The sequence below is a fragment of the Panthera pardus genome, unplaced genomic scaffold (assembly GCF_024362965.1).
Source record: "Panthera pardus isolate Hobbes unplaced genomic scaffold, ASM2436296v1 HiC_scaffold_13, whole genome shotgun sequence".
NCBI classification, from domain to species: domain Eukaryota; kingdom Metazoa; phylum Chordata; class Mammalia; order Carnivora; family Felidae; genus Panthera; species Panthera pardus.
Window position 1 is genome coordinate 193,293,413 of NW_026526688.1, and position 26,269 is coordinate 193,319,681.

General features: G+C 43.6%; 1 protein-coding gene across 7 annotated transcripts in view; it reads right to left on the bottom strand.

The window, feature by feature from the left end:
* The window catches only part of CC2D2A (coiled-coil and C2 domain containing 2A), a 148,632-nt gene that overhangs the window by 83,655 nt on the left and 38,708 nt on the right, over positions 1-26,269 (bottom strand). For all 7 annotated transcript variants that reach the window (XM_053901680.1, XM_053901679.1, XM_053901678.1 and 4 more), the window contains 6 exons: positions 25,756-25,857; positions 24,568-24,741; positions 15,181-15,343; positions 8,973-9,109; positions 7,741-7,872; positions 841-1,050 (listed from right to left, as the gene is read on the bottom strand). In XM_053901680.1, coding sequence (XP_053757655.1) covers positions 841-1,050; positions 7,741-7,872; positions 8,973-9,109; positions 15,181-15,343; positions 24,568-24,741; positions 25,756-25,857 — 918 coding nt within the window. The remainder of the gene's footprint in view (positions 1-840; positions 1,051-7,740; positions 7,873-8,972; positions 9,110-15,180; positions 15,344-24,567; positions 24,742-25,755; positions 25,858-26,269) is intronic.

Sequence of the window (26,269 nt, forward strand, 5' to 3'; positions counted from 1 at the left end):
CTTGAACCCACTAACGGTGAGATCATGACCTGAGCCGAAGTCAGATGTTCAACCAACTGAGCCTCCCAGGCGCCCCTATTTCTTCTATTCTTAAAAAAGAAAAGGAATAATAAAGAACAGTGTATGTCCATCCCTGTTCTGTAGCCCAGATAATCAAATTGCTCATGACAAGTGTCACTTTTATGTGTGTGTCTCAAAAATAAGGTTTCTTTCAAGGCTAAAAGCGGACCTTTCTGGGTCCTGGACATACACTGATATTTTTGTGAACCGATCATAAAATCATAGACTCATAAAAGGAGGTATGGTGGAGTTACCTCTTATTTGGGCAGTAGGTTTGAAGCCAAGGCATGGGAGGAAAGTTGCCCATGGTCAAAATTAAGCCAGAAAAGCCCATGTCAATGCCAGAGATCCATATCTTCGAGCATCATTTGAAACAACTGACTTGTGTTTGGGTACCATGTTATGGGAAAGTACATGTGAAAATGAGAATGTCTCTAAGGACAGAGAGGTGCCCAAGCCATGAACGGTCTCAGCATCTGAGGTCACACAAGCAAGACACAGCCACATATCTTCCATTTAATGCCCGCTCCTGGGAGGTCAGGTTACTTGCACTGTTTGCACAAACTTTTCTCTTTAAGCCGACTGTGTGCCACCGAATTTTCACACATTAAATGTACATTGCCAAATCCCTCCTTTTGCCTGTAGGTAGAACATTCTATCGTACATCCTAGGCCAAGGGAGCATGTGAAAGAGGCGCAAGAAAGTTTGCTGCAGGAAAGTGTCTTTGTTGCTTGGGCTCATCAGAAGAACCAATCCGACAGTAAGAATGGAAGAGTGTACCTTGTCAGTAAGAAATTTTGCCTTGTTTCTCTGGTGTCTTGCCAGGTACTGGTCATATAACTGGGCCAGCTTGGCTGCCAAAACATGCTCGCGGCTGAAACAGGGATGATGAGTGAAGATTAACCCTGAAATATCAATGTCCAGTTGGAAATTTCCCGGGGAGTCTCCAGACCCAATCATGTGCTGACTTCTGTGGACATATTTTACCGCCTGTCAAAGAGAGCAGAGTGTGGGGGGACCACAGTTAAAGCACTTATTGGATAATGATGCTGTGATGTGCAGTGGGACAACAGGTGCACCAAGATCCACAAATAAGAATATATGAGTTTGTTTCTTTTCAGCCATTCAATTTCATATTTCCCACCCCTCCCCAGATTAGTAGACTACTCATGTTTTGTATCCTTATTTATTTTAATAAAACAACAAGTTTTCTCCTATAAAATAACATTTAGTCTGTCTCTGATGAGAAGATCGACAGATTTTTTTTTTGCTTAAAAAAAAGTGTCCTTTTGGGCCACTTGGGTGGTTAAGCTCTTGATCTCAGGGTCATGAGTTCAAACCCCATGTTGGGCTCCAAACTGGGAGTGAAGTTTACTTAAAAAAATGTTCTTATAAAATTAGGATGTGTTTACAAATGGTAGGCGTAAGTAGGAATGGATTGACTATATCTCAGTACCTTCCAGAATATGCTGAGTTGAGTCTCCATTTGGGTTTATAGGGAGGGGAGACCATGCCTGTTGGGTTCATATTTTGTGCCTTATAAAAGCCCTGGTTCTGATCATTAATGTCCTTACACTTTAGACTGCACCAATAGAGGCATAATTCTTTTCTCTTTCGTTCAGGTGAAAGTATTCAATTATAACTTGCATTTGTCTTAGAAGTTTTTAATCTGCATGTGGCCAATATGTGTCTTATGATCACCGGGATTAATTAAAAAAAATTCTGTTTCACAAAGACATGTACAAGTAAACATCATTCCATAGACCTAATAGAAAATTCATCTCTAATTGCTTTGCTCTTGCTGGTTCTTGTTTTGTCTTTCCCCTTGCCAAAGGGTTCCAGAGTTATGAGATCACTCAGGTGTGGCTTTCAGGTTCCATCTTGTACTCTTCTTGGTATGTGGGTAGCATTGCTTGAAGTGTGACCTAAGTTATTGTACTTCATTTGTCCTTCCCCAAATCTCCATTAGCCCGTGTTCAAATGATTGCTGATGGTCTCTGCCTTAGGCTCAGCTCAACCACATAAAAAAAAAAAAAAAAACTTCTAAGACTACTGGTAGTCACTGAGCTAACTGCTCAAAAGACCCCAACTCTCTTCCTATTAAGGGGAAAGACTCCTGGTTCCGCGTCTTCCTTTTTGCTATATTTTTCTTTTCCCACATACTGAGAACTATCCGAAAACAGCAGAAACAATTTCTTCTAAGAATAAACAATATTTGTAGGGCATAGTATTTTAATTTTGAAATTGATTTGATTCTTTCCTTTTCATTTGAAAACCAAAAACCAAAACTATCAAGGTGATGCAAATGGATTATCTGCCAATGTTCTCAGTGTGTGCAGAGATGAATGCCAATGGAGAAAGAAATTTAGAAGTTGTATGGAAAAACAATAATCATTGGTGGGATTAACATAGAAGTTTCTATATTTGCCCTGAGAAATAATAGGAACAGAGTCTGAATCCAGCCCAGAGCCTGCAGGAGATTCTGTAGTCATTGTTCTGGTCTTCCTGGAAAGCTTTCTCATCCCCATCTTCTGGGCATGAGGTGGGGGTCACAGGTCCCACTTACAACTGACCAGTTTGTCCTTAGTATTGATAATATGAATCTTGGAGAAAAGATAAGATCCTTTCCCTTAGAGTTGTTACGCTTAGATTATCAAGGGTCATGCCTCCTAACACATGGAGAATTCTGGCCTGCCTACAATAGGAGGGAGTGAAACCAGTCAACATTCAGGGAGAACCAGAGAAAAGAGAGGTGGAGAGTGAGACTGCCATCATGGAGCCCCTGGTCTCAGCCCCTGAGGTCCTGGTTCCTAAATCCCCTCCTTTCATTTTCTGATTTATCTCCAGATCCTTCCCAGTTATGTGGGCCACCAAGTTCTCCCTTTGCTTAAGTTAGTTTTGCATTAGCTTCTGTCATTTGCAACCAAAGAGTGTTGATGAATGCAGAGTTTAGAGCCTAGTAGGTGACCAATGCTCTGGGAAACATTGGTGAGTATGGTAGAGGGGAAAGTGCTAATCTTCTCAAGTGGTAATTAACAAGGAGGTTGGAATCACGGTGAAGGCCTCAAAATGGTAAGCAGTTTTGCAAAGGGGAGGCTCCTACACAAATGTCCCTCAGGAATGTCATGTCAACTTCAAATCCCAGAACCTTTTACTTATTTATTTTTTTTAAGTAAACTCTGTGGCCAACACGGGGCTCAAACTCACAACCCTGAGGTCAAGAGTTGCATACTCCTCCAACTGAGCCAGCCAGGCACCCCTCACAGAATCTCTAACACGTGACATTTCTGTTTACCCATACCCCATGCTAGGGGCGGTCTCGCTAAGGCCTTGTTTGAATGTTGCTACCTCTGTACTCCCTGACTGTAGGACAACTGAGAATATAGTGCACTTTCACTTAAGGATGGAAATATTAAAAATAAAAGAGGGAAGGTAGGAGGGAAGGAAGCAAAGATGGAAGGGAGGAGGGGAGGGAGGGAGGAAGTGAGGAAGGGAGGAAGGAGGGAGGAAGGAGGGAGGCTGTTGGGATGCTTTCAACAACCCGAACCCTACTTTGCTATCAGGATTAGGCAAACTGCATTTTATATTGTTTATGCCATGTGTGCAATGCACTCTTGGCATTTTTATTTTTGAAGTTTTGGAACAGTTCCTTCTTAAGAGGTATTCGATTGCATTCTTTCTCATTTGAAGTTTAATTTTGTTCTTTGCACAATATCGGATCTCTTTTTGTATTTCTCTATTTTATTTATTTATTATTAATCTATTTTTTACATTTACTTATTTATTTTGAGAGAGAGAGGGAGAGAGTCCGAACTTGCACACACAAGTGCACGCAAGCAGGGGAGGGGGAGAGAGAGGAGAGAATCCCAGGCAGGCTCCACAGTGTCAGCGCATAGCCTGACACAGGGCTCAATCTCACAAACTGTGAGCTCCTGACCTGAGCCGAAATCCAGGGTCAGACGCTCAACGGACTGAGCCACCCAGGCACCCCTAGTATTAATCTATATTTAACGGTCTCTAACAGAGGTCTTAAATTAGGAACAGTAGAATATTACATTTTTACTAAATACTAATGGGGGATGAATTTGGTCAGTCCTGCTGGGTCAGCATCGAGCCTAAGAGCTCTGAGGCATAAATTCACCAAGGCTCCATTAATGGCCCCAAGAATTGCCAATTCCCAGTTGGCACACTGACTTGGTTTTCCATCACTTGGATGCCAGGGTTAAGCCAGACCCCAGGAAAGCCACTGTTCTGCAGGAGAGACAGCTGAGAAGAGGAATAAGGAGGGGGGTCTCTTCTAGACACATTCAGCTCAGCTGAATCATTTTAATAATATTCAATTTGTACTTTGATTGAGGTGTCCTTGCGTACCAGCCTCCTGCTCAGTGCTAGGGCTAAGAGAAGAAGAAAACCCCGTCTTTGCCCTTGCGTCACTTTCAGGGGAGTGGGGGAAGGAGAGAGAAGATGCATTAATAACCTGTCAATGAAGCCATTTCTGCCCGTTCATCTCCTTCTCTGCTCGCGCATCATGTCAAAACTCCCAGATGGAAGGTATGTTTGGATAGAGGGCTGAAAATATAGACCATACGCATTTAACGTTTGTTCTTAAAGGCAACCCTGTGACATGGAACAGTGGAAGAACGGGTTTTGGCATTGGACAGATCTGAATAAATGTAGGAAAAGGCAAAAGTTAGGAAGTAAATAAAATTGTGAAAGTACCAATCCAGAAAGAAATGCATGATGTTTTGAATCACTGGAAGTTTCCACAATGACACTCCAAAAAAAGAACGAGGTATACAATTCCACAGCGAACTTAGCAGGTAAAGTGTGATGGGGGATCAGAGAGGGGGTATAATATCTCCTCCCTCTAATTTAAAGCCTTCTGCCACCTTCTCACACACTCCAACATATCCTTCATACTTTGCCATGTAACTTTGTTGAAATGGATGGAACAGTAAAGGGAGACTGACCCTCTAAGAAATGACCTTGGGAACCTCCAGTCCCTTTGGATCTCTCCCTTCTCTAACTCCTTTGGCTCCTGTGATGCTGGATGATCAACCCCCTCTTAGTGGAACTATTCTCTTTCCCGACTTCCCCATTTCTGCACACAAGATGGGAAGATCTCCCGTCTCACAGGCATTGGGAAGAAGCCACCTTGCTTCTCCCCACTGTCCATCCTCATGGCTTCTTCCCCAGAGAGAAGGAAGAATGTGACTAGAGAGCCAGCTGGAGCTCAAGAGCCATTGGTCTGGGTTCTCTGCTGCCCCTTCTTAGCTCTTTTCCGAAAGCCTGCTTACTGGCCTCACGTGTTTTCCTCAGCGGTCCCCATGGTGAACTCACCAGGCTTGTGTCCAGGCGAGGACTTAATTCATGGGAGATGGAACAGGAAGCCCGTCCGGTCTTGGGTTCCCGTGGCATTCTGCTGTCCGGCTGTTCCCATAGTGCGACTGATGCCTGCATCCCTCTCTGACCCCGTGCCATTCCCAGCTTCCCAGCTAGCTGACAACTTCTAAAGCAGACAGGTAAGATTAATTGGCTCCCCTAATACCCCACCCTCCGTATTTACTCTTCTATTTTCTCACTGTAACCCATAGAGTCTCATTATATCAGTGTGCCCTGCTGAAATGGATGGAACAGTGAAGGGAGACTGACATATTGCTGGATATGTGCCCAAGGGGAAGACTATCTCGATCACTAATTAGGTCACAGATCTGGCGTGGAAACAAACAGATGACAAATCCCTCATGGACAGTGACTTGGGTTTGTGCTTGTTTTGCAAATCTACTCCCATGATCACGTTTGTGCACAAAGTAGCCACTCATTAAAACTTGTCTGTAAAAACAACAATATTTTATAGAAGTTCACATTTTTTTTTTGTTTTTAGAAAATGTTGATTTATTTATTTTTTTAGCGAGAGAGAGAGGAGGAGCAGGGCAGAGAAAGAGGGAGAGAGAGAATCCCAAGCAGGCTCAGAGCTGTCGGTGCAGAGCTCAACGCAGGGCTCGAACTTACAAACTGAGATCATGACCTGAGCCAAAATCAAGAGTCAGACGCTTAACTGAATGAGCCACCCAGGTGCCCCAGAAATTCGTAATTTTAAATAAAGGGCCGGGGCGCCTGGATGGCTCAGTCTGTTGAGCGTCCGACTTCGGGGCAAGTTATGATCTTGTAGTTCGTGGGTTTGAGCCCTGCATTGGGCTCTTTGCTGACAGGTCAGAACCTGAAGCCTGCTTCAGATTCTGTGTCTCCCTCTCTGCCCTTCCCCCACTCATGCTCTCTCAAAAATAAATAAATGTGAAAAAAATTTTAAAACGGCATACAGTTACATTATCTTAATACTCACAATGATCCTCTGAGGTAGAGAGGACTATTATTGTTCCTATTTTTTAATTAAGGAAATGGGACCCTCCCAAAGTCACGAAGTAGTTGTTAGTAGGGCAGTTCGGATGCCCTGACTTGCACCCATGTCTTTGCTTTACAGAATGATCATTAAATCCCCTCATTCTGTTTCACTGTATCCATGGTGAAATATTACAAACATAAAATTACATGGGTTTCTTTTTTTTTTTTTAATTTTTTTTAATGTTTTTATTTTATTTTGAGAGAGAGACAGAGTGCGAGCAGGGGAGGGGCAGAGAAAGAGGGAGACAGACTCTGAAGCAGGCTCCAGGCTCTGAGCTGTCAGTGCAGGGCCTGATGTGGGGCTTGAACTCATGGACTGCGAGATCATGACCCGAGCCAAAGTCGGACGCCCAACCAACCGAGCCACCAGGTGCCCCAAAACTACATGGGTTTCTGAAGGTGGTGATCTTTGCTCAGCAGTTCAGGAAAGCAAGAGTAATATAATTAAACACGTAGGCAGGCAACTCTGTCTGTTTAACACTAGCCAGCACTTACTGAGCTCTGATCTAAGCACTCAAATGTACTGTCTCAACGAATCTGCACAATCATCATAGAGGCAGATACTGTTATTATGTCCATCCTACAGATGAAGAGATTGTGACCCAGAGAAATTAAGGGCCAAGTTTGCCCTGTGAATGTCAGTGCCAGGACTCAAGTCAAGCTGTTTGCTACCTGGCCTTAAGAAAACACAGTAGAAAGGATTTGCAAGGATAGAAAATCTCCAGTTATATAATAAAGAGACAATGAATGGGAAATAATCCTGCAGCATATGTGAGATGGCAGAGAAAAAGGAAGAAAAATAAAGCCAGCTAACCTGGATACGCAGATAAAGTCACTGACTTAGCCATTCCTACCTGGGAGCTCATTCCTTGTTTGAGAAGCAAGTAGGTGAGCATAGTAGGCTTGTTCTTATATAACACGCCTGCTGTTTGTTCTTTATGAGTGACGTAGAGAAACTTAAACAACCAAAGTACAATGTTATGAACTTAGCACTCCAGGCTATCCAAAGAACAAAGCACTTTCAGGCACATTCATGCATTAAAAATGGGGAGGTGGAGGTGCCTGGGTGGCTCAGTCGGTTAAGAGTCCGACTCTTATCTCCACTCAGGTTGTGATCTCACGGATTCGTGAGATCGAGTCCCGCATTGGGCTCTGAGCTGACAGTGCAGAGCCTGCTTGGGGTTCTGTCTCTCCCTCTCTTTGCCCCTCCCCCACGTGGGCTTGCCCTCTCTCTCTCTCTCCAAATAAACTTTTTAAAAAAAGGGAAGGTGGGCTTACCTTTTTGTACAATGTTTCAAGTTCTGCCCTGAAGTCTTGCTCCTGTGTCAACACCGGTGGTCTTGAAGGAAATGGCTTGATGGGGTTTGGCAGTGCTACGATTCGCCCATCGTCTCCGAACCACCTTCTTCCCTGCAGGTCAAGCAGAGGGATGGACAACATTTTATTCTTTTTTTTTTTTTTTAATTTTTAAAAAAATGTTAATTTATTTTTGAGAGAGAAAGAGAAAGAGAGAACGGAGGAGGGGCAGAGAGAGAGGGGGACACAGAATCTGAAGCAGGCTCCAGGCTCTGAGCTGTCAGCACAGAGCCCAACACGGGGCTCAAACCCACGGACTGTGAGATCATGACCTGAGCCAAAGTCGGACGCCTACCTGACTGAGCCACCCAGACGTCCCAACGTCTTCTTCTAACTGGACAGAAAATGGTTTACAAAAGAAACAACACTTGCAAGAAAATTCTGGGTCGACACACACATTTCATGCACCTTCCCCTGTCCCAATAGATCTTTAAAAGCCTCGTTTCTGGGGCGCCTGGGTGGCTCGGTTGGTTCAGTGTCAACTTTGGCTCAGGTCACGATCCTGTGGTTCGTGGGTTCCAGCCCTGCGTCAGACTCTGTGCTGACACCTCAGAGCCTGGAGCCTGCTTCGGATTCTGTGTCTTCCTCTCTCTCTGCCCCTCCCCTGCTCACACACTCTCTCTTTCTCTGTCTCTCTCAAAAATAAACATAAAAAAAATTTTAAATAAAAAAAATAAAAGCCTCATTTCCATTAGCAACTGAGTCGTCACTAACACCCCCCACAATTAAGATATAGTCCTCACTCCCTTCCAAAAAAGCGTTAACAAAAAGCTTACAGGGGTGCTTCAGAAAAAATGTATTTTCTATGCATGAAAAATTGAAGGAAAAAAACCATAGGAGCAAAACAATGGAGAACCTTCTATCCGTGGATGATTAAACATTTCTGTGAATTGCATGAAGGTTGTGGACATCTGACTCAGCAGGAGAATCCCGAGCCCAGCCAACGGAAGATGGGTTTTAAGCGGGGGGAGAGGTTGTGCGGTTTGAGGATCGCCAAACGTACTGAGAGACAAATAAAAATATTGAACCACTGTCTACAGGCAGGAGGAAATGAGCATGATGTGACTGTCCCCACAGGAAGAAGCAGCTCCAAGAGTTGCCCGCCGGGGGACAGGGAGGATGGGGGGGTGGGGGGACACTGGCTGCGTGCTTACAGGTTCCTGTGTCAGCAACCTGTTCTCCATGATGTTCTGACAGGTGCGAGGCACGTCCGGTCTTGTGCCGATGTACAGGCCTTCGTCTTCCAGATATCTGGGCTGTGCGTTCTCAGGAAGCTTTTTATACGTAGGCACTAGATAGGTCAGAAGCAAATAAAAGCAACATTAGTGCCAGCCTAAACATTTGCCCCTGCAATTTGGTGACTTCAAACAACCACTGGAGATTTCATTTAGATTCTTGGAAGCCGCAAATGCTCCATGTTAACTTCTAGAAGCAGAACCAGGGAAAAGAGGAACGTGTTCACCCGTAATATCATGTTGCAGAATCATGAAATAAGTCCACACCTAACTCACCAGTGTGGCAAAGCATGGGACGGCAGTATTCAAATCAGAGGACCTCCTTCATGGCTCACTGGTGGAGAGAACCAGGGCCGGGCCCTTCTTTGAACTCTTTCCTTCCGTACAAAAGGGATGAGAGTATCTACTCACAAGGTTCTTGGGAGAATGAAATGAGCTAAAGTATGAGAAAATGCTTTGTAAGTTAAGAAGTTTAAAAAAGGAGACAAACTTGAAACAGAGCAGCAAGGGAGGATTTTCTCCGGAGGCGATGCATTTGCACTTGAGGGTTGAGAAGGAAGGAGCTGGGGATGGGGACCTGGGAGTGTGAGTGTCCCAGGGAACAGGGGAGGGGGAGGAACACAGGGCGGGCACCGAGTGGGTGGTGAGCAGTGCCGGGCAGTAGGGTGGAGGGAGGGCCTCTCAGGCCACCAGCAGCAGTGGGTTCTGGCCAGGGGGGTGGGTCACTGAAGGCTCTACCTGGGGAGTGACCGAGCAGATTCTCAGTTCTGGAAAGATCCCCGGGCCTGCTTGGGCAGAGTAGGCCAGAGGAGAAGTGAGAAAAGATGGTGCATTTGTGAGGGCCCGGAGCCAATTTGGGAGCTAAGAGGAAAGGTGGAGAATCACTTTTGTTTATAATTACCTCACTCTAAACCTCGCCAAATCCTCGAATCTGCCAATTCTCCTGTGTGTGGCCATTTGGATACTCTGCTTCCCAAACTCCCCCGCAAAAAAGCAACCAATGCCAGTAGTTCTGGAAGAACCTACCTCGGAGTTCTTAGAAAACCTGGGGCAAACCACTGTTGTAACCTTTTTTTCTATTCCCCACCCCTCGCATGGCTAGACGGGGGCCCATCACTAATCCCAGGGGTCTTCAACTCTTTTCAAGGGAACGTTTTTGAGCACTCGTCCACCCTGCATATGCCTATATGTTGTGTACGCATGATCATACTTACAGAATTAGATCAGGGAAGGAAGAGATTAAAAATACGTGTAAGTAGAAGCCTTGACATTGGCTAACACACTCGACTTTGGCAACCGTTCTCCAAACAGTGACAAGAACGACAGCACCAGTAACAGAAATTACTATTATTTCTGATCTCCTGCTATGTGCTGGTCACAGCACAGGTAATTCACTCATGTCATTTTCTCAGTGCTCAAAGGAAAACTAAACGTCCAGGGTCATGTCATAGGAGCGTCTCATTTCCTGCTGACTTCAGGCGAGGCACCCCGGAATAGAGGAGCTCACTCAAGGTCATACCTTGCGGAGGAGGAGCTGGGGCTGTGTGGCTCCCCGACTCCTGTTGGCTAGGCCAGGGTCACCTCCTCACAGGGCCCCCCCCGTGGGCCAGTGCGAGTGGGAGAAGGATCTGTGATTGGATCCCCGCTCAGAGCAGGACCCCCGTGCAGCCGGGACAGTTTAGGCCTCTTCCACGAGCAACCCCCCCACCCCTTGTCTGAGCGGGCCCCTGGGGTGAAACCTCCACTCCCAACTCAGGGGGCTCCAGCGACAGGCCTGGAAGTGAGAGTCCTCTGCACACAGACGCAGGTGAGGAAGTTCCTCCTTGGCTGAGGTTGCTGCAAATGCGTTTCTCCACTCCCCCAAAGGGCATCAGGACGCATTGTGCCAGACGTGTGGCCTCTGCAGCTGGCCACCCCGCTCAGAAACGTGCCTCCCTCACGTCACTAGATTCAAGGTCTTGGACTAGTTCCCTAACTTCTCTGGGCTTCTGCTTTTTCATCTGTAAAATGAAAGAGATGACTTCTCTAGCCCTGGTGTGGGAGCAGATTTGTGGATACATAGCAAGTGCTTAGAAAGGTGCCTGTTGGCGGGAGAGCACAGGATGCGTTCACTGTTACTATTATGGCAAAGGTGTCAGCTTTGGGCACGTTTCCCAGCTGCTTATTATTATTATTTTTTTAAATCTTTATTTGAGAGAGAGAGAGAGAGAGAGAGAGACAGTGCGAGAGAGACAGTGCAGGTAGAGGAGGAACAGACAGAGACAGAGACACAGAACCCGAAGCAGGATCCAGGCTCTAAGCTGTCAGCACAGAGCTAGACGCCAGGCTCGAACTCACGAACCGTGAGATCATGACCCAAGCCAAAGTCGATCGCTTAACCGACTGAGCCACCCAGGCAGCACACCCCCCCACCCCCACCCTGCGCCATGTCCAACAAATACATTGAACACACGTGATTCAAAATTAACTATCAAAATTAAACAACAATTTATCTTCGGCTGGGCTTTTATTTTTTTTTATTTTTTTAATTTATTTTTTATTTTTTTATTAAAAAAAAATTTTTTTTTAACGTTTATTTATTTTTGAGACAGAGAGAGACAGAGCATGAACAGGGGAGGGGCAGAGAGAGAGGGAGACACAGAATCTGAAACAGGCTCCAGGCTCTGAGCTGTCAGCACAGAGCCCGACGCGGGGCTCGAACTCACGGACCGCAAGATTGTGACCTGAGCCGAAGTCGGCCGCTTAACCGACTGAGCCACCCAGGCGCCCCTCGGCTGGGCTTTTAATTGGAACTCAGGACATGAAAACTGAAAAGAAATCTAGCTTCCAGGTAAGGTAAGGGCAGGACCCCCTTTTCAGTCTCAAGAGGTTCTCAAACCACCCTGCCTTTTCTTTTCTTTTCTTTTTTCTTTTCTTTTCTTTTCTTTTCTTTTCTTTTCTTTTCTTTTCTTTTCTTTTCATTAATTTATTTTATTTTATTTAAATTAAATTAAATTAAATTTATTTTTTATTTTTAAAATTTACATCCAAGTTAGTTAGCATATAGTGCAACAACGTTTTCAGGAGTAGACTCCTTAATGCCTCTTACCCATTTAGCCCATTTCTCCTCCCACAACCCTCTAGTAACCCTCTGTTTGTTCTCCATATTTATGAGTCTATTCTGTTTTGTCCCCCTCTCTGTTTTTATATTTTTGCTTCCCTTCCCTTATGTTCATCTGTTTTGTCTCTTAAAGTCATCATATGAGTGAAGTCATATATTTGTCTTTCTCTGACTAATTTCGCTTAACATAATACCCTCCAGTTCCATCCACGTAGTTGCAAATGGCAAGATTTCATCCTTTTTGATTGCTGAGTAATACTCCATTGTACATATATACCACATCTTCTTTATCCACTCATCCATCAATGGACATTTGGGCTCTTTCCATACTTTGGCTGTTGTTGACAGCGCTGCTATAAACATGGGGGTGCACGTGCCCCTTCGAAACAGCACACCAGTATCCCTTGCACAAATGCCTAGTAGTGCTATTGCTGGGTCATAGGGTAGTTCTATTTTTAGTTTTTTGAGGAACCTCCCTACTGTTTTCCAGAGTGGCTGCACCAGCTTGCGTTCCCACCAACAATGCAAAAGAGATCCTCTTTCTCCGCATCCTCGCCAACATCTATTGTTGCCTGAGTTGTTAATGTTAGCCATTCTGACAGGTATGAGGTGGTATCTCATTGTGGTTTTGATTTGTATTTCCCTGATGATGAGTGATGTTGAGCATTTTTTCATGTGTTGGTTGGCCATCTGGATGTCTTCTTGGGAGAAGTGTCTATTCATGTCTTTTGCCCATTTCTTCACTGGATTTTTTTCTGGGTGATGAGTTTGATAAGTTCTTTGTAGATTTTGGATACTAATCCTTTATCTGATACGTCATTTGCAAATATATTCTCCCATTCTGTCAGTTGCCTTTTAGTTTTGCTGATTGTTTCCTTTGCTGTGTAGAAGCTTTTTATTTTGGGGATGAGATCCCTGTAGTTCATTTTTACTTTTTTTCCCCTTGCCTCTGGAGACGTGTTGAGTGAGTAAAGAGTTGCTGTGGCCCAGGTCAAAGAGGTTTTTTTCCTGCTTTCTTCTCGAGGATTTTGATGGCTTCCTGTCTTACATTGAGGTCTTTTATCAATTTTGAGTTTATTTTTGTGTAGGGTGTAAAAAAGTGGTCCCAGTTCATTCTTCTGCATGTCACTGTCCAGTTTTCCCAGCATCACTTGCTAAAGAGACTGTCTTTATTCCATTGGATATTCTTTCCTGCTTTGTCAAAGATTAGTTGGTCATATGTTTGTGGGTCCATTTCTGGGTTCTTTATTCTGTTCCATTGATCTGAGTGTCTGTTTTTGTGCCATGCCATTTTAATTTTTAAAAAATATTTATTTACTTATTTTTGTGAGAGAGGGGGAAAGCACAAGCAGTGGAGGGGCAGAGAGAGAGAGAGACAGACAGACAGAGAGAATCCGAAGCAGGCTTCAGGCTCCGAGCTGTCAGCACAGAGCCTGACGTGAGGCTTGAACTCACGAACTGCGAAATCATGATCTGAACCACAGTGGGACGCTCAAACGACTGTGCCACCTAGGCACCCCCGCCCTGCCATTTTAAGTGTGAACTACCAGTTAAGTAACTGGGGAGGTCCCTCAGGCACTCTCAGGAGGAAAGAAAATTCCAGGTGAGAAAAGAGCAAAGGGAAGCCCAGGCCAGAAACTCAGCAAGGGGCAGTCACTAGGAGTTAATCCAGTGGTCCTGGCTCCAGCACCCTTAACCATTCCTGACCTCCACCTCCCTGAGGTGAGGAACCTCAGCCAACCTGCTTTGCAGCTCCCTCAGAACGCTCACGTGATAACATCCTTTTGCGTGACAGTGACATGCCTGGTGGCTGGGGGCTCCTGGAGAGTCTCAGGCTGGTCTGGCAGGCAGGCTTGTGAGTAGAAGGTTGGGACTTTCAGCAGCCGTGCCCTCCATCCCACCTCTGGGAGAGGAGAGGGACTACAGATTTCATTAATGGCAGTGATTTGGTCTACAATGATCGTGTCTATGTAAGAAGCTTCCATAGACGTCCTAAGTGAAGGAGTCTGAAGAGCTGCCTGGTTGCCGAATGTGCGGAGGTGCATGGAAGCTCCGTGTCCCCCACCTCGTGCCTTGCCCTGTGAATCTCTTCACGTGTGTGCTCTCTCATATCCTTTCTTACATGATCAACCAGCAAGTAGAAGTATTTCTCTGACTACTATGCACCTGTTACAGCAAATGATCAAAGCTGAGGAGGGGGTCACGGAGCCCCCAGTTTGTGGCAAAATCGAGCACAAGTGTGGGTAACGTGGGGACCCACTGCTTGAGGCTGGTGTCTGAGGTAGACAGTAGTCGTGTGGGGCCGAGCCCTTATTTGTGGGGTCTGCGTTAGCCCCAGGCAGGTAGTAAGCTATAGGATATCTGGCTGGTGTTGGAGAGTTGGTCAGTGTGGGAAGAAACCCACACATGTCTGGTCACAGAAGTGTTCTAGAAAGGTTGAGTGGGTAGAGGATGAAGCAGAGAGAGTTTCCTTCTCACAGCCCGAATCTCAGAATCTCAGAGTCTCACATGTTCTCCGTCCCCAGCACAGGTTGCTGATTTGATGCGGGGACCCCCACAACATCCTGGTATTTCTTTTGCTAGTCTATCAGTGAGCGTTTGTTCAATGGGCATTTTCTCATGTTCTTTATTTTAGCTTCACCTGAAGGCATTTCTTCTTTTTGTTTTTAAAGTTTATTTTTTTATTTTGAGAGAGACAGAGATAGTGCAAGTGGGGGAGGGGCAGAGAGAGAGAGAGAGAGGGAGAGAGAGAGGGAGAGAGAGAGGGAGACAGAGAATCCCAGGCAGGCTCTGTGCTGTCAGCTTGGAGCCCAATGTGGGGCTCCAAGCTACGAAACTGTGAGATCATGACCTGAGCCGAAACCAAGAGTCGGATGCTTAACTGACCAAGCCACCCAGGGGCCCCAAAAGGTATTTCTTGATGACTAACTCAGATTAGAAATTGGGCATCCTCAGACACCAGCCATATTTCATCTGAAGGAAAACGAAGATGCCCACGCTGAGCAAGAAGGCAAAAAAAGCAGGTACCTGTCAGCCTGCTGGGCACGAACAGGAGTTCTTTTTCCATCTGTAGTCGGACGTGGGCGCTTTCATAATCTGCAGGTCTGACTGCCACAAAATCCGCAGCTGCGTGATCTAAGCCCCACAGAAAAGCCTCGGCCTCTGTAGCACTAATCAGCAATTGTTCATCCTGCAGCGGATTAAACAGATGGAAAAAGATCCGTTAAGATTACTAGTTTCCTTAGAAAAATAATAATGACATTAAATTCATCAAACAATGTATCTTATAATAAAGTTACCTTTTCCTTTTGTTTATTTTTAAAAAAAATTTTTTAACGTTTATTTATTTTTTGAGAGACAGAGACAAAGAGTGAGCTGGGGAGGGGACAGAGAGGGAGGGGGAGTCACAGATTCCAAAGCAGGGTCTAGGCTCCAAGTTGTCAGCACAGAGCCCGATGCAGGGCTCGAACTCACCAACCGTGAGATCATGACCTGAGCCAAAGTCAGCCGCCTAAACGACGGAGCCACTCAGGGGCCCCATCCTTTTGTTTATCTTTTTAAATGTCTATTTATTTATTTTTGAGAGACAGAGAGCGAGGGAGAGAACGAGCACAAGCAAGGGGGAGGAGCAGAGAGAGAGGAAGACACAGAATCGGAAGTAGGCTCCAGGCTCTGAGCTGTCAGCACAGAGTCTGACACAGGGCTTGAACTCATGAACTGCGAGATCATGACCTGACCCGAAGTCGGATGCTCAACCGACTGAGCCACCCAGGCACCCCCGTTTATCTTTTTTAAATTAAAAATTTTTTTTGTGTCCCTTTTTTTAAATTTGTTTTTTAAATGTTAATTTATTTTTGAGAGAGAGAGAGACAGCACGCGTGAGTTGGGGAGAGGCCGAGAGAGGGGAACAGAGGATCTGAAGCAGGCTCTGCACTGACAGCACAGAGTCCGATGTGGGGCTTGAACCCAAGAACTGTGAGATCATGACCTGAGCTGAGGTCGGACGCTCAATCCACCGAGCCACCCAGGCACCCTGTTTATCTTTTTTTTTTAAAATGAAGGCCTAAAGCTGTCTGGCCTTTCATATTTAACAGGTGGGTTTTTTGTCTTTCACTACTCCACGTACTTGGGAAATGTCAAAATCAGAATGGGCTGAAGACAGAAGACGTGTGCTGCGCAAAGCTACTGAAATCTCAACAATTCTGGCCTCCTCTGATGGCATGCATTCTTCCACATTTAGTTAAAGTACTTGGGCCCAGAAGTTATGTAGTATGTTAACCTTCCGACCGGCACGGACCCCAGGACACGACATGGACAGCTGTGTCCACACTCCGCTCAGGCTACTGGGTCTTGCCTCCCAGCTCCCTGCACTGCCTGCCTGCCTTCGGGGAGCTTACCTATCGTTCTTTTTTTAAAAAATTTTTTTAATGTTTATTTATTTTAGAGAGAGAGAGGGACAAAAAAAGAGAGACAGAGCATGAGTGGGGGAGGGGCAGGGAAAGACAGAGACACAGAATCCAAAGCAGGCTCCAGGCTCTGGGCTGTCAGCACAGAGCCCCACGCGGGGCTCGAACCCATGAACCATGAGATCATGGCCTGAGCTGAAGCTTAACCGACTGAGCCACTCAGACGCCCGACCTTACCTACTGTTCTAATCCTTGTTTTTCTCACCCATCAGATGGCGATATTTAACAGAGCTTACCTCTTAGGGTTTTGTGAGAATTATCGGACTTAGAATTCATAAAAATTCTAAGTACTGGGTCTGTAATCACAAATGTTCGCTGAAGCATATTAATTTTGTTTGTGTAGTTTCCAAATTTTTTCTCCTTTTCTTTCTTCCTCCTCTCCTTCTCCACCTTACTTTTCTCCTTCTTCTCTTTCTCCTCCACCACTTTTCTTTTTTTAGATTGAAGCCCAGTGCCCATTAATGAACAATATCTTTAAAAATGTTTATTTAAAGATAAATAATTTAAAGATAATGCAGGGGAGGGGCAGAGAGGCAGACAGAGAGGGAGACACAGAATCTAAAGCAGGTTCCAACTGTCAGCACAGAGCCCGACATGGGGCTTGAACCCCCAAGCCGTGAGATCATGACCTGAGCTGAAGTCGGATGCTTAACTGACTGAGCCACCCAGGCGCCCCCTAAGCAATGTCTTTTAAAATCCCGTGGAGATTTGCACAGGTGGTTGCCTGGTTACCTGTCTCTTAATATTTCTTCCCAAATATACACAACAATGAGAAGGGGAAGTGAATCTACGTGGTGACCAAGCTCTCAGCGAAACTTGAAGACAGAGAATTCCAAAATCGTCAAAAAAGTAAAAAAAGAAAAAAGTGCCCTAATTTCAGTGTGTGACGTTTCTCACTTGTGCCCCTCTTCTGCTTCGCGGTGAGCAGAGACAGACTGAGAAATACGGCAGAGAAGACAGAAAAGAAGAGCTACAAATAATCCGTAACCTCTGCCAGAAAGACTAAATCCACCTTGAGCATAAAAATACTGAGGAAGGGTCTGAGCAGACAAGAGCGCGCATGGAGTACGGGGACGGGGCCTCACCTTGCACACGATTTCAAAGGGCAGTTTTAGGAACACGTCGCTTCCAGGGGAGAAACACGCAAAAGAGAGGAGAGGTGGCTTTTGGAGACAAGTGTCATGATTTCAGAAGCCTACAAATCTGTTGCCAGTCCTGCTTCCAGAAGCGGACCCTGGTTCTCCTCCCGTTCTGGGGGCGCTGCACTCAATGACTTCCTTCATTGGAATTGAGGATTATGAGTATAGGTATGTAGCTTCTGGCTCTAGGTCAGGAAAGGGCACCGTGGCTTCCTCCTTGTTTCCTCCCGGATACGTGCTTTGGGGGAAATCCGCTGTCGTGTCATGAGGACACTCAAGCAGCTTTGTGGGGAGCCTCTGAACTGAGGCTTCCCGCCAGCAGCTCTCGCCGGGCAGAAGAATAAACCACCTTGGGAGCAAACCCTCCTGCTTAGTCAAGCTTCCAAATGATTGCGTTCTTGGCCTCGTCTGCAACCTCCAGAGACATCCAGAGTCAGAACAAGCTGAATACTGATTTGTAAACCAATTAGTATGGAACAAGCTTCTGTAAGCCTAGGTAAAAAATTCCATTTTGATTCTGTTGCTTGTGTTTTGGTATCATCTCCAAAAACTCACTACCAGCCCCCATGTCAAGGGGCTTTTTTTGTATTTTTTTTTTCCTAGGAGTTTCGTGGTTTCGGGTCTTACATTTAAGCCTTTAATCCATTTTGAGATATGGGTCCACTTTCATTCTTTTACATGTGAATATCTAATTATCCTAGCACCATTTATTGAAGAGACTGTCTTTTCTTCACTGAGTATTCTTGGCTCCCTTGTCAAATTAAAAAAAAGTTTGTTTTGAATGTTTGTTTATTTTTGAGAGAGAGAAAGACAGCATGAGCGGGGGAAGGGAGAGAAAGAGGGAGACACAGAATCCAAAGCAGGCTTCAGGCTTTGAGCTGTCAGCACACAGCCTGACATGGGGCTCGATCCCACAAACCGTGAGATCATGACCTGACTCAAAGTCTGATGCTCAACAGACTGAGCCACCCAGGTGTCCCTCCCTTGTCAAATATTAGTTGACCATATATGCTTGGGTTTATTTCTGTACTGCCCATTCTACTCCATTGACCTATTTGTCTGTTTTTAATGCCAGTACCATGCTGTTTTGATGACTATAAGCTTTATAATATGGCTTGAAATCAAAGAGTGATGCCTCCTGTTTTGTTCTTTCTCAGGATTACTTTGGCTTTTTGCATCTTTTGTGGTTCCACATAAATTTTAGGAGTGTTTTTTTCTACTTCTGTAGCAAGTGTCATTGAAACCTTTATAGAGATTGTATTGAATCTACAGATGGCTTTTGGTAGTAGTCACATTTTAATAATATTAACTCTCCCAATCCATGAACATGTGATAGCTTTACATTTGTTTGTATCTTTGATTCCTTTCATCACTGTCATACTTTTCAGAGTACAGGTCTTTCACTTGCTTAGTTAAATTTATTCCTAAGTATTTTAGTGTTCTTGATACTATTGTAAATGGGATCAATTTCTTTATTTCTTTTTTGGGAAACTTATGGCTACTGTAAAGAAACACTACCGATTTTTGTATGTTAACTTTGTATGTTGCAACTTCACTAAATTCATTGATTAGGTCTCCCAATTTTTTAGTTGAGTCGTCAGGATTACGTCTGTAGGGCACCTGGGTGGCTCAGTCGGTTAAGCTTCCAACTTCAGGTCATGATCTTGCGGTTCGTGAGTTCAAGCCCCACATTGGGCTTTGTGCTGACAGCTCAGAGCCTGGAGCCCATTTTGGATCCTGTGTCTCCCTCTCTCTGTCTGCCCCTCCCCTACTCATGCTCTATCTCTCTTTTCTTCAAAAATAAATAAACATTAAAAAAATTAAGAAAAAAAATCATAGCATCTGCAAGTAGAGACAATTTTACTTTTTTTTTTTTTCCAATTTGGATACTTTTTATTTCTTTTTCTTGCCTGATGGCTCTAGCTAGCCTTCTAGTACTATGTCGAATAGGAAAGGTAAGAGTGGGCAGCATCATCTTGCTCCTGATCTTAGAGGAAAAGCTTTCAACTTTTCACCATTGAGTATGATGTTAGCTGTGGGCTTGTCATAGATGGCCTTTATTACATTGAGGTACATTCCTTCTATGCCTAATTTATGAGTTTTTATCATGAATGTTTTAGATGTAACTTTGAAGTGTTTAGACCTCTTCTATACAATGTGTATGCACTCAAATGTAGAGAGGATTATGCCATTTTGCAAAGACTATGTTAAAAAGACAGCTTTCCTAGAGCCCAACTGTCCATCGATGGATGAATGGATAAAGAAGATGTGCTATATATATACAACGGAGTATTACTCAGCAATCAATAAGAATGAAATCTTGCCATTTGCAACTACGTGGATGGAACTGGAGGGTATTATGCTAAGTGAAATTAGTCAGAGAAAGACAAAAATTATATGAGGACTTTAAGAGACAAAGCAGATGAACATAAGGGAAGGGAAACAAAAATAATATAAAAACAGGGAGGGGGACAAAACAGAAAAGATTCATAAATACGGAGAACAAACTAAGGGTTACTGGAGGGGTTGTGGGAAGGGGGATGGGCTAAATGGGTAAGGGGTAGTAAGGAATCTACTCCTGAAATAATTGTTGCACTATATGCTAACTAATTTGGATGTAAATCTAAAAAGTAAAAGTAAATAAAATAATAAATAAATAAATAAATAAATATTTTTCTTAACATGTAATTTGAATCTAAATCATGAGAAAATATCAGACAAACTCAAGTTGAGAGACTTATTTAAAATAACTAGCTAGTATTCTTGAAACTTGTCAACGTCAAGAAGGATAAAGACAGACTGAGGAACTTTCCCAGATGGGTGGAGACCAAGGAGATATGAAGCCTCAAAGCAACATAGGATCCTGGACCACAAAAAGACAATTGTCAAAATTTGAATCAGGTTTGTAGATTAAGGTATTTTTATCAACATTAATCTCCTGGTTTTAATAGTTTATGGCAGTAATTTGTTTATACTTGGGGAAGCTGGGTGAAGGGTGTATGGAAACTGAGTAACATTTCTGTAATTCTTTTGGAAATACAAAATTATTCTAAATAAAAGCTATTTCCCTCCAAAAAAAAAAAAAAAAAAAAAAAGACAGCTTTCCTTCATACTAATCCTCTCAATTTTACTCCTTCCCACTTCCAAAAAGAAACAAAAACAAAAACAAAAAAACACACCAGAATAATCAGAATAGGTGCTCCTGATTTGGAAATTCCAAAGAATTCAACTGGAAAAGGTACCTTCGTGCTCTAAATTTACTCTTACAATTTTCTGTAATCAAGGTCCTTAGAATTAAAAGGTGTTTGAATTAAAAATTTGTATAAAATCTAGCAATTCATCAAAATGCCCTAGAAATAGATTCTAATCACCATCATTACGTAACGACAAACATTTCTAAACGCTTCAACTTTTGCGGCAAATGCCACGAGAGACATTAAGTTGCACTCATGTATCAGATATAAGTACCAAACTATATGTGCATTTCAAGTTTGCAAGGCACCCATGTACTTAAAATGTGTATGGAGACTTACTGTATGGCTTTGCTGCTTTATTGGAGGATGTTAATCTTACGGTACTTCTCCACCCAACGGTAGGCAGACATCTTGCTCCAAGGGGCTTTAGATAGCTGCCACTAAATTATTTTAATTGCTGTCTTGAAGTTAACAAGTGTTATAATGAAATAATCTACCTGATGCTAAATAAAGGTTTTAGAATGTCCCCCCACCCCAAAGGAATTTTGTCAAATGTTTTTCCTGTATCTGTTAGGATTTCCTTTTTACAGCTTTGTATGTATGTATGTATGTATGTATGTATGTATGTATGTATGTGTTTATTAAAAAGGCTTTATAATGTCTCCCCTCCCCACCCAAAAAAACGGAATTTTGTCAAATGTTTTTTTCTGTATCTATTAGGATTTCCTTTTTAAAACTAGAATTTCCTTTTTATTTTATTTTTTTTTAATTTTTTTTCTAACGTTTATTTATTTTTGAGACAGAGAGAGAGCATGAACAGGGGAGGGTCAGAGAGAGGGAGACACAGAATCTGAAACAGGCTCCAGGCTCCGAGCTGTCAGCACAGAGACCGACGCGGGGCTCGAACTCACGGACCGCGAGATCATGACCTGAGCCGAAGTCGGCCACTCAACCGACTGAGCCACCCAGGCGCCCCTAAAATTTCCTTTTTAAAACAAAACTAAAAGGCAACCAATGGAATGGGAAAAGATATTTGCAAAAGACATATCAGACAAAGGGCTAGTATCCAAAATCTATAAAGAGCTCACCAAACTCCCACAACCGAAAAACAAATAATCCAGTGAAGAAACGGGCAGAAAACATGAATAGACACTTGCCCAAAGAAGACATCCAGGTGGCCAACAGGCACATGAAAAGATGCTCAATGTCGCTCCTCATCAGGGAAATACAAATCAAAACCACAGTGAGATATCACCTCATGCCAGTCAGAGTGGCTAAAATGAACAAATCAGGAGACTATAGATACTGGAGAGGATGTGGAGAAACGGGAACCCTCTTGCACTGTTGGTGGGAATGCAAACTGGTGCAGCCACTCTGGAAAACAGTGTGGAGGTGCCTCAAAAAATTAAAAATAGATCTACCCTATGACCCAGTGATAGCACTGCTAGGAATTTACCCAAGGGATACAGGAGTGCTGATGCATAGGGGCACTTATACTCCAATGTTTATAGCAACACTTTCAACAATAGGCAAATTATGGAAAGAGCCTAAATGTCCATCAACTGATGAATGGATAAAGAGATTGTGGTTTATATACACAACGGAATACTACGTGGCAATGAGAAAGAATGAAATATGGCTTTTTGTAGCAATGTGGATGGAACTGGAGAGTGTTATGCTAAGTGAAATAAGTCATACAGAGAAAGACAGATACGTTTTCTGTCTTATGTGGATCCTGAGAAACTTAACAGAAGACCATGAGGGAGGGGAAGGAAAAGAAAAAAAGAGGTTAGAGAGGGAGTGAGCCAAACCATAAGAGACTCTTAAAAACTGAGAACAAACTGAGGGTTGATGGGGGATGGGAGGGACGGGAGGGTGGGTGAGGGGTATTGAGGAGGGCACTTGTTGGGATTAGCACTGGGTGTTGTATGGAAACCAATTTAGCAATAAATTTCATATTAAAAATTTGTTTTTAGTTTTATTGAGATATAATTGGCATATCCAAATCTTTTTGTTAAAAAAATAAATCTTTTTTTTAAATGTTTGTTTATTTATGAGAGGGGGCAGGGAGGAGCAGAGAGAGAGGGAGACAGAGGATCTGAAGCAGGCTCTGCTTTGTTAGCACAGAGCCCAACGTGGGGCTCGAACTCATGAACTGTGAGATCATGACCTGGGCTGAAGTCAAACACTTAAATCATTAAGCCACCCAGGTGCCTCCAAATCTTTTTCTTCCTTCCTTCCTTCCTTCCTTCCTTCCTTCCTTCCTTCCTCTTTCTTTCTTTCTTTCTTTCTTTCTTTCTTTCTTTCTTTCTTTCTTTCCCCCTTTTCTTCCTTCTTTCCTTCCTTCCTTCCTCTTTCTTTCTTTCTTTCTTTCTTTCTCCCTTTTCTTCCTTCCTTCCTTCCTTCGTTCCTTCCTCCCTCTTCTTCCTTCCTTCCTTCCTTCCTTCCTTCCTTCCTTCCTTCCTTCGTTCCTTCCTCCCTTTTCTTCCTTCCTTCCTTCCTTCCTTCCTTCCTTCCTTCCTTCCTTCCTTTCTTATGTCCAACATGATGCTCAAACTCACGACTGTGAGATCAAGAGTCACACATTCTACTGACTGAGCCAACCAGGTACCCTGAATTTCTTTCCCTTTTAATGCTGAATACTTTTCCATCGTATGTCTACACCAGTTTGTTCATCCATTCATCTGTTGATGGACACTTGGGTTGCCTTCACCTTTTGGCTATTGTGAACAATGCTTCTATCAGCATAAGTGTCCAAGTATCTGTTTGAGTGCCTGCTTCCTATTCTTTTGGGTCTAAACCCAGAAGTGGAACTGTGGGACCATAATAATTCCATGTTTAAATTTTTGAGGAATAACCAGGCTGTTTTCACAGCAGCTCCTCCATTTCACGTCACCATCAGCAATGCACAAGGGTCTAGTTTCTTAAAATCCTTGTCCACACTTGTTCTTTTCATTTTTAAAAAATAATAGCCATTCTAATTTGTGTAAAATGGTATCTCGTTGTGGTTTAGATTTGCAGTTCTCTAATGATTAGTGACGTTAAACATATTTTCATGTACTTATTGCCCATCTGTAGATCTTCTTTGGAGAGATGTCTATTCAAGTCCTTTGCCCATTTTATTTTTAATGGTGTGTTTTCTTTTGCCTCACATATACCTCCCACGATGATAGAGTCTGAGTTGTAGCTTGGGTGTGGAACGGGGCATAAAAAACTGATCACCTGTAAGGTTGTGGGAAGACAGAGCAGGCGTCATGTGCCTTGGAGAGGTGAACAATTTGCATATGAAATGAATGCTAACACTGTGTGGGTCTAGCAACAAGAACCTGCAAGCCACATGGTTGGGCTTTTCTCTTTTTCCACCAGAGAGAAATGGACAGATTTAATCAAGGTCCTTATTACCCAAACCGTGGGGTAAAATCAGCGGCTACAGAAAGTAATGGCGATGTCGTATCCCCATTGCTTTCAATGAAGACATGGATGAGCTGCGTGGTGGTGACAAGTCTGTCCTCAGCCACTCCCTGGCGAAGATGTCATCACCATCACCAGTGTCACCATTGTGGTCAGTAACATCATCATCATCCCTCTCCTCATAACCGTCGTAATATTAAATACCGTTTTGTGGATTCCCTGCACAGGTGGCTCTTCTTCCTCTCCTTCCTCCTCCTCTTGGGTAGTTCCATCTCTATTTTTTGCTTTCGGTTTTTCCTCTGATTCCTCCGGTTCAGGATCAAAGTTGAAAGTGAAGAAGTTATAGGCTTCTTCGGCAGAAGGGAAGCCAGGTGGGACCTACGGAGAAACAGCGAGTAATAGAACTTCAGATTGCGTAAGCCGAGGTGAGTGCCGGGTGCTAATGGTACCGGGCACATTGGAGGCATCCCAAACGTGTTACTTTGTCGAAGGTCCGAGATGACCCATCACAAACTTTAACAAGTGCAGCAGGCAGTTGGGGGCTTCCTCTAATACTTTCACGAGTTACTTTTCTTTAATAAACTAGCGAACATTCTAATAAGCATATCAAGATCTTATGTACAGCAGGAAAAGCTTTTGAAAAGATGATTAAGATGCCAAAAAAAAAGAAAAAAAAAAGTAGATTCATTATTTTATAGGCCACTGTTGAGATAGTTTTGTTTAATTAGGAGCAATTCAGGGGTTTGTTATTTATTATTATTTTTTTTTAATGTGCTTTTTCGGTTTTGATTCCTCCTGAGTTCCTACCCCGTTTTTTCCCCATAATGAAAGCTGGTACAACTGCAGAGCTGAACAAATAATCTTCCTGCTAACATTTCCTGCCCTGCCCTGTACTCCTCTTCATCCAGTCAGACAGTATTCTAATCTCTCCTAGTAGATTCAAGCATTTATTTATTTATTTATTTATTTATTTATTTATTTATTATTTTTTACAGTTTATTTGTTTTTGAGAGAGAGAGAAAGAGAGAATGCATGTGAGCAGGGGAGGGGCAGAGAGAGGGGGAGAGAGAGAGAGAGAGAGAAATCCCAAGCCGGCTCTGCGGTGTCAGCACAGAGCCCGACTTGGGGCTTGAACTCACGAACCGTGAGATCATGGCCTGAGCCAAGATCAGGAGTCAGATGCTTCACTGACTGAGCCCCCCAAGCGCCCCTAGATTTAAGCATTTTAAAAGTAAGAATCAGTTCTCATGCTTTTCTCTTGCATACTCCACGGCAATAAGAGTCGGGCTATATATATGGGCATCTCTCACTGGGTATATTTGAAAAACACAAACAGGCCAACAAAACACATGATTTAAAGCAGGCATGATTTAAAAAGACAGGCTTTCTCACCGGGGGTTTAGTCTTGATTTTTCGTACAGAATCACGGAACTTTACTCTCGAGCGACTTTGGGAATCATCTTCTTGTTCAGTCTTTTGTGCCTCCTCCCCTGGCTATAGGAGTGGAAAATAGGATAGACAGAACACTTAAATCAAGAAACTAAACATGTTCTAAAATAAACATGAACTCTCAAAGGGGAAACCTCAGACCATTGGTGTAGACCACCATTCCCAAGGTATGAAATGCTTACAAATGTCAAATATATTTGAAGGTTAAGGTTGCTGAATATTTTCTTACTTCTGTCTCTCTCAAGACTCGACAAAGATAGAATTTTATACTCACTAGGCCCTAACATGACAAATGCTATTTCTTCTGCAGATCAATAGATAATGTAGTTCATAGAGGACCATTTCCAAACAGTCTATGACGGAAAGCATCAATAATGTCTGAAAGTGACTGTATCTGACCAACAGCCTCCAGGACACGAGGCCTGTCCTTGCAAACCCCTGGAGGGGCCCTTCCCAC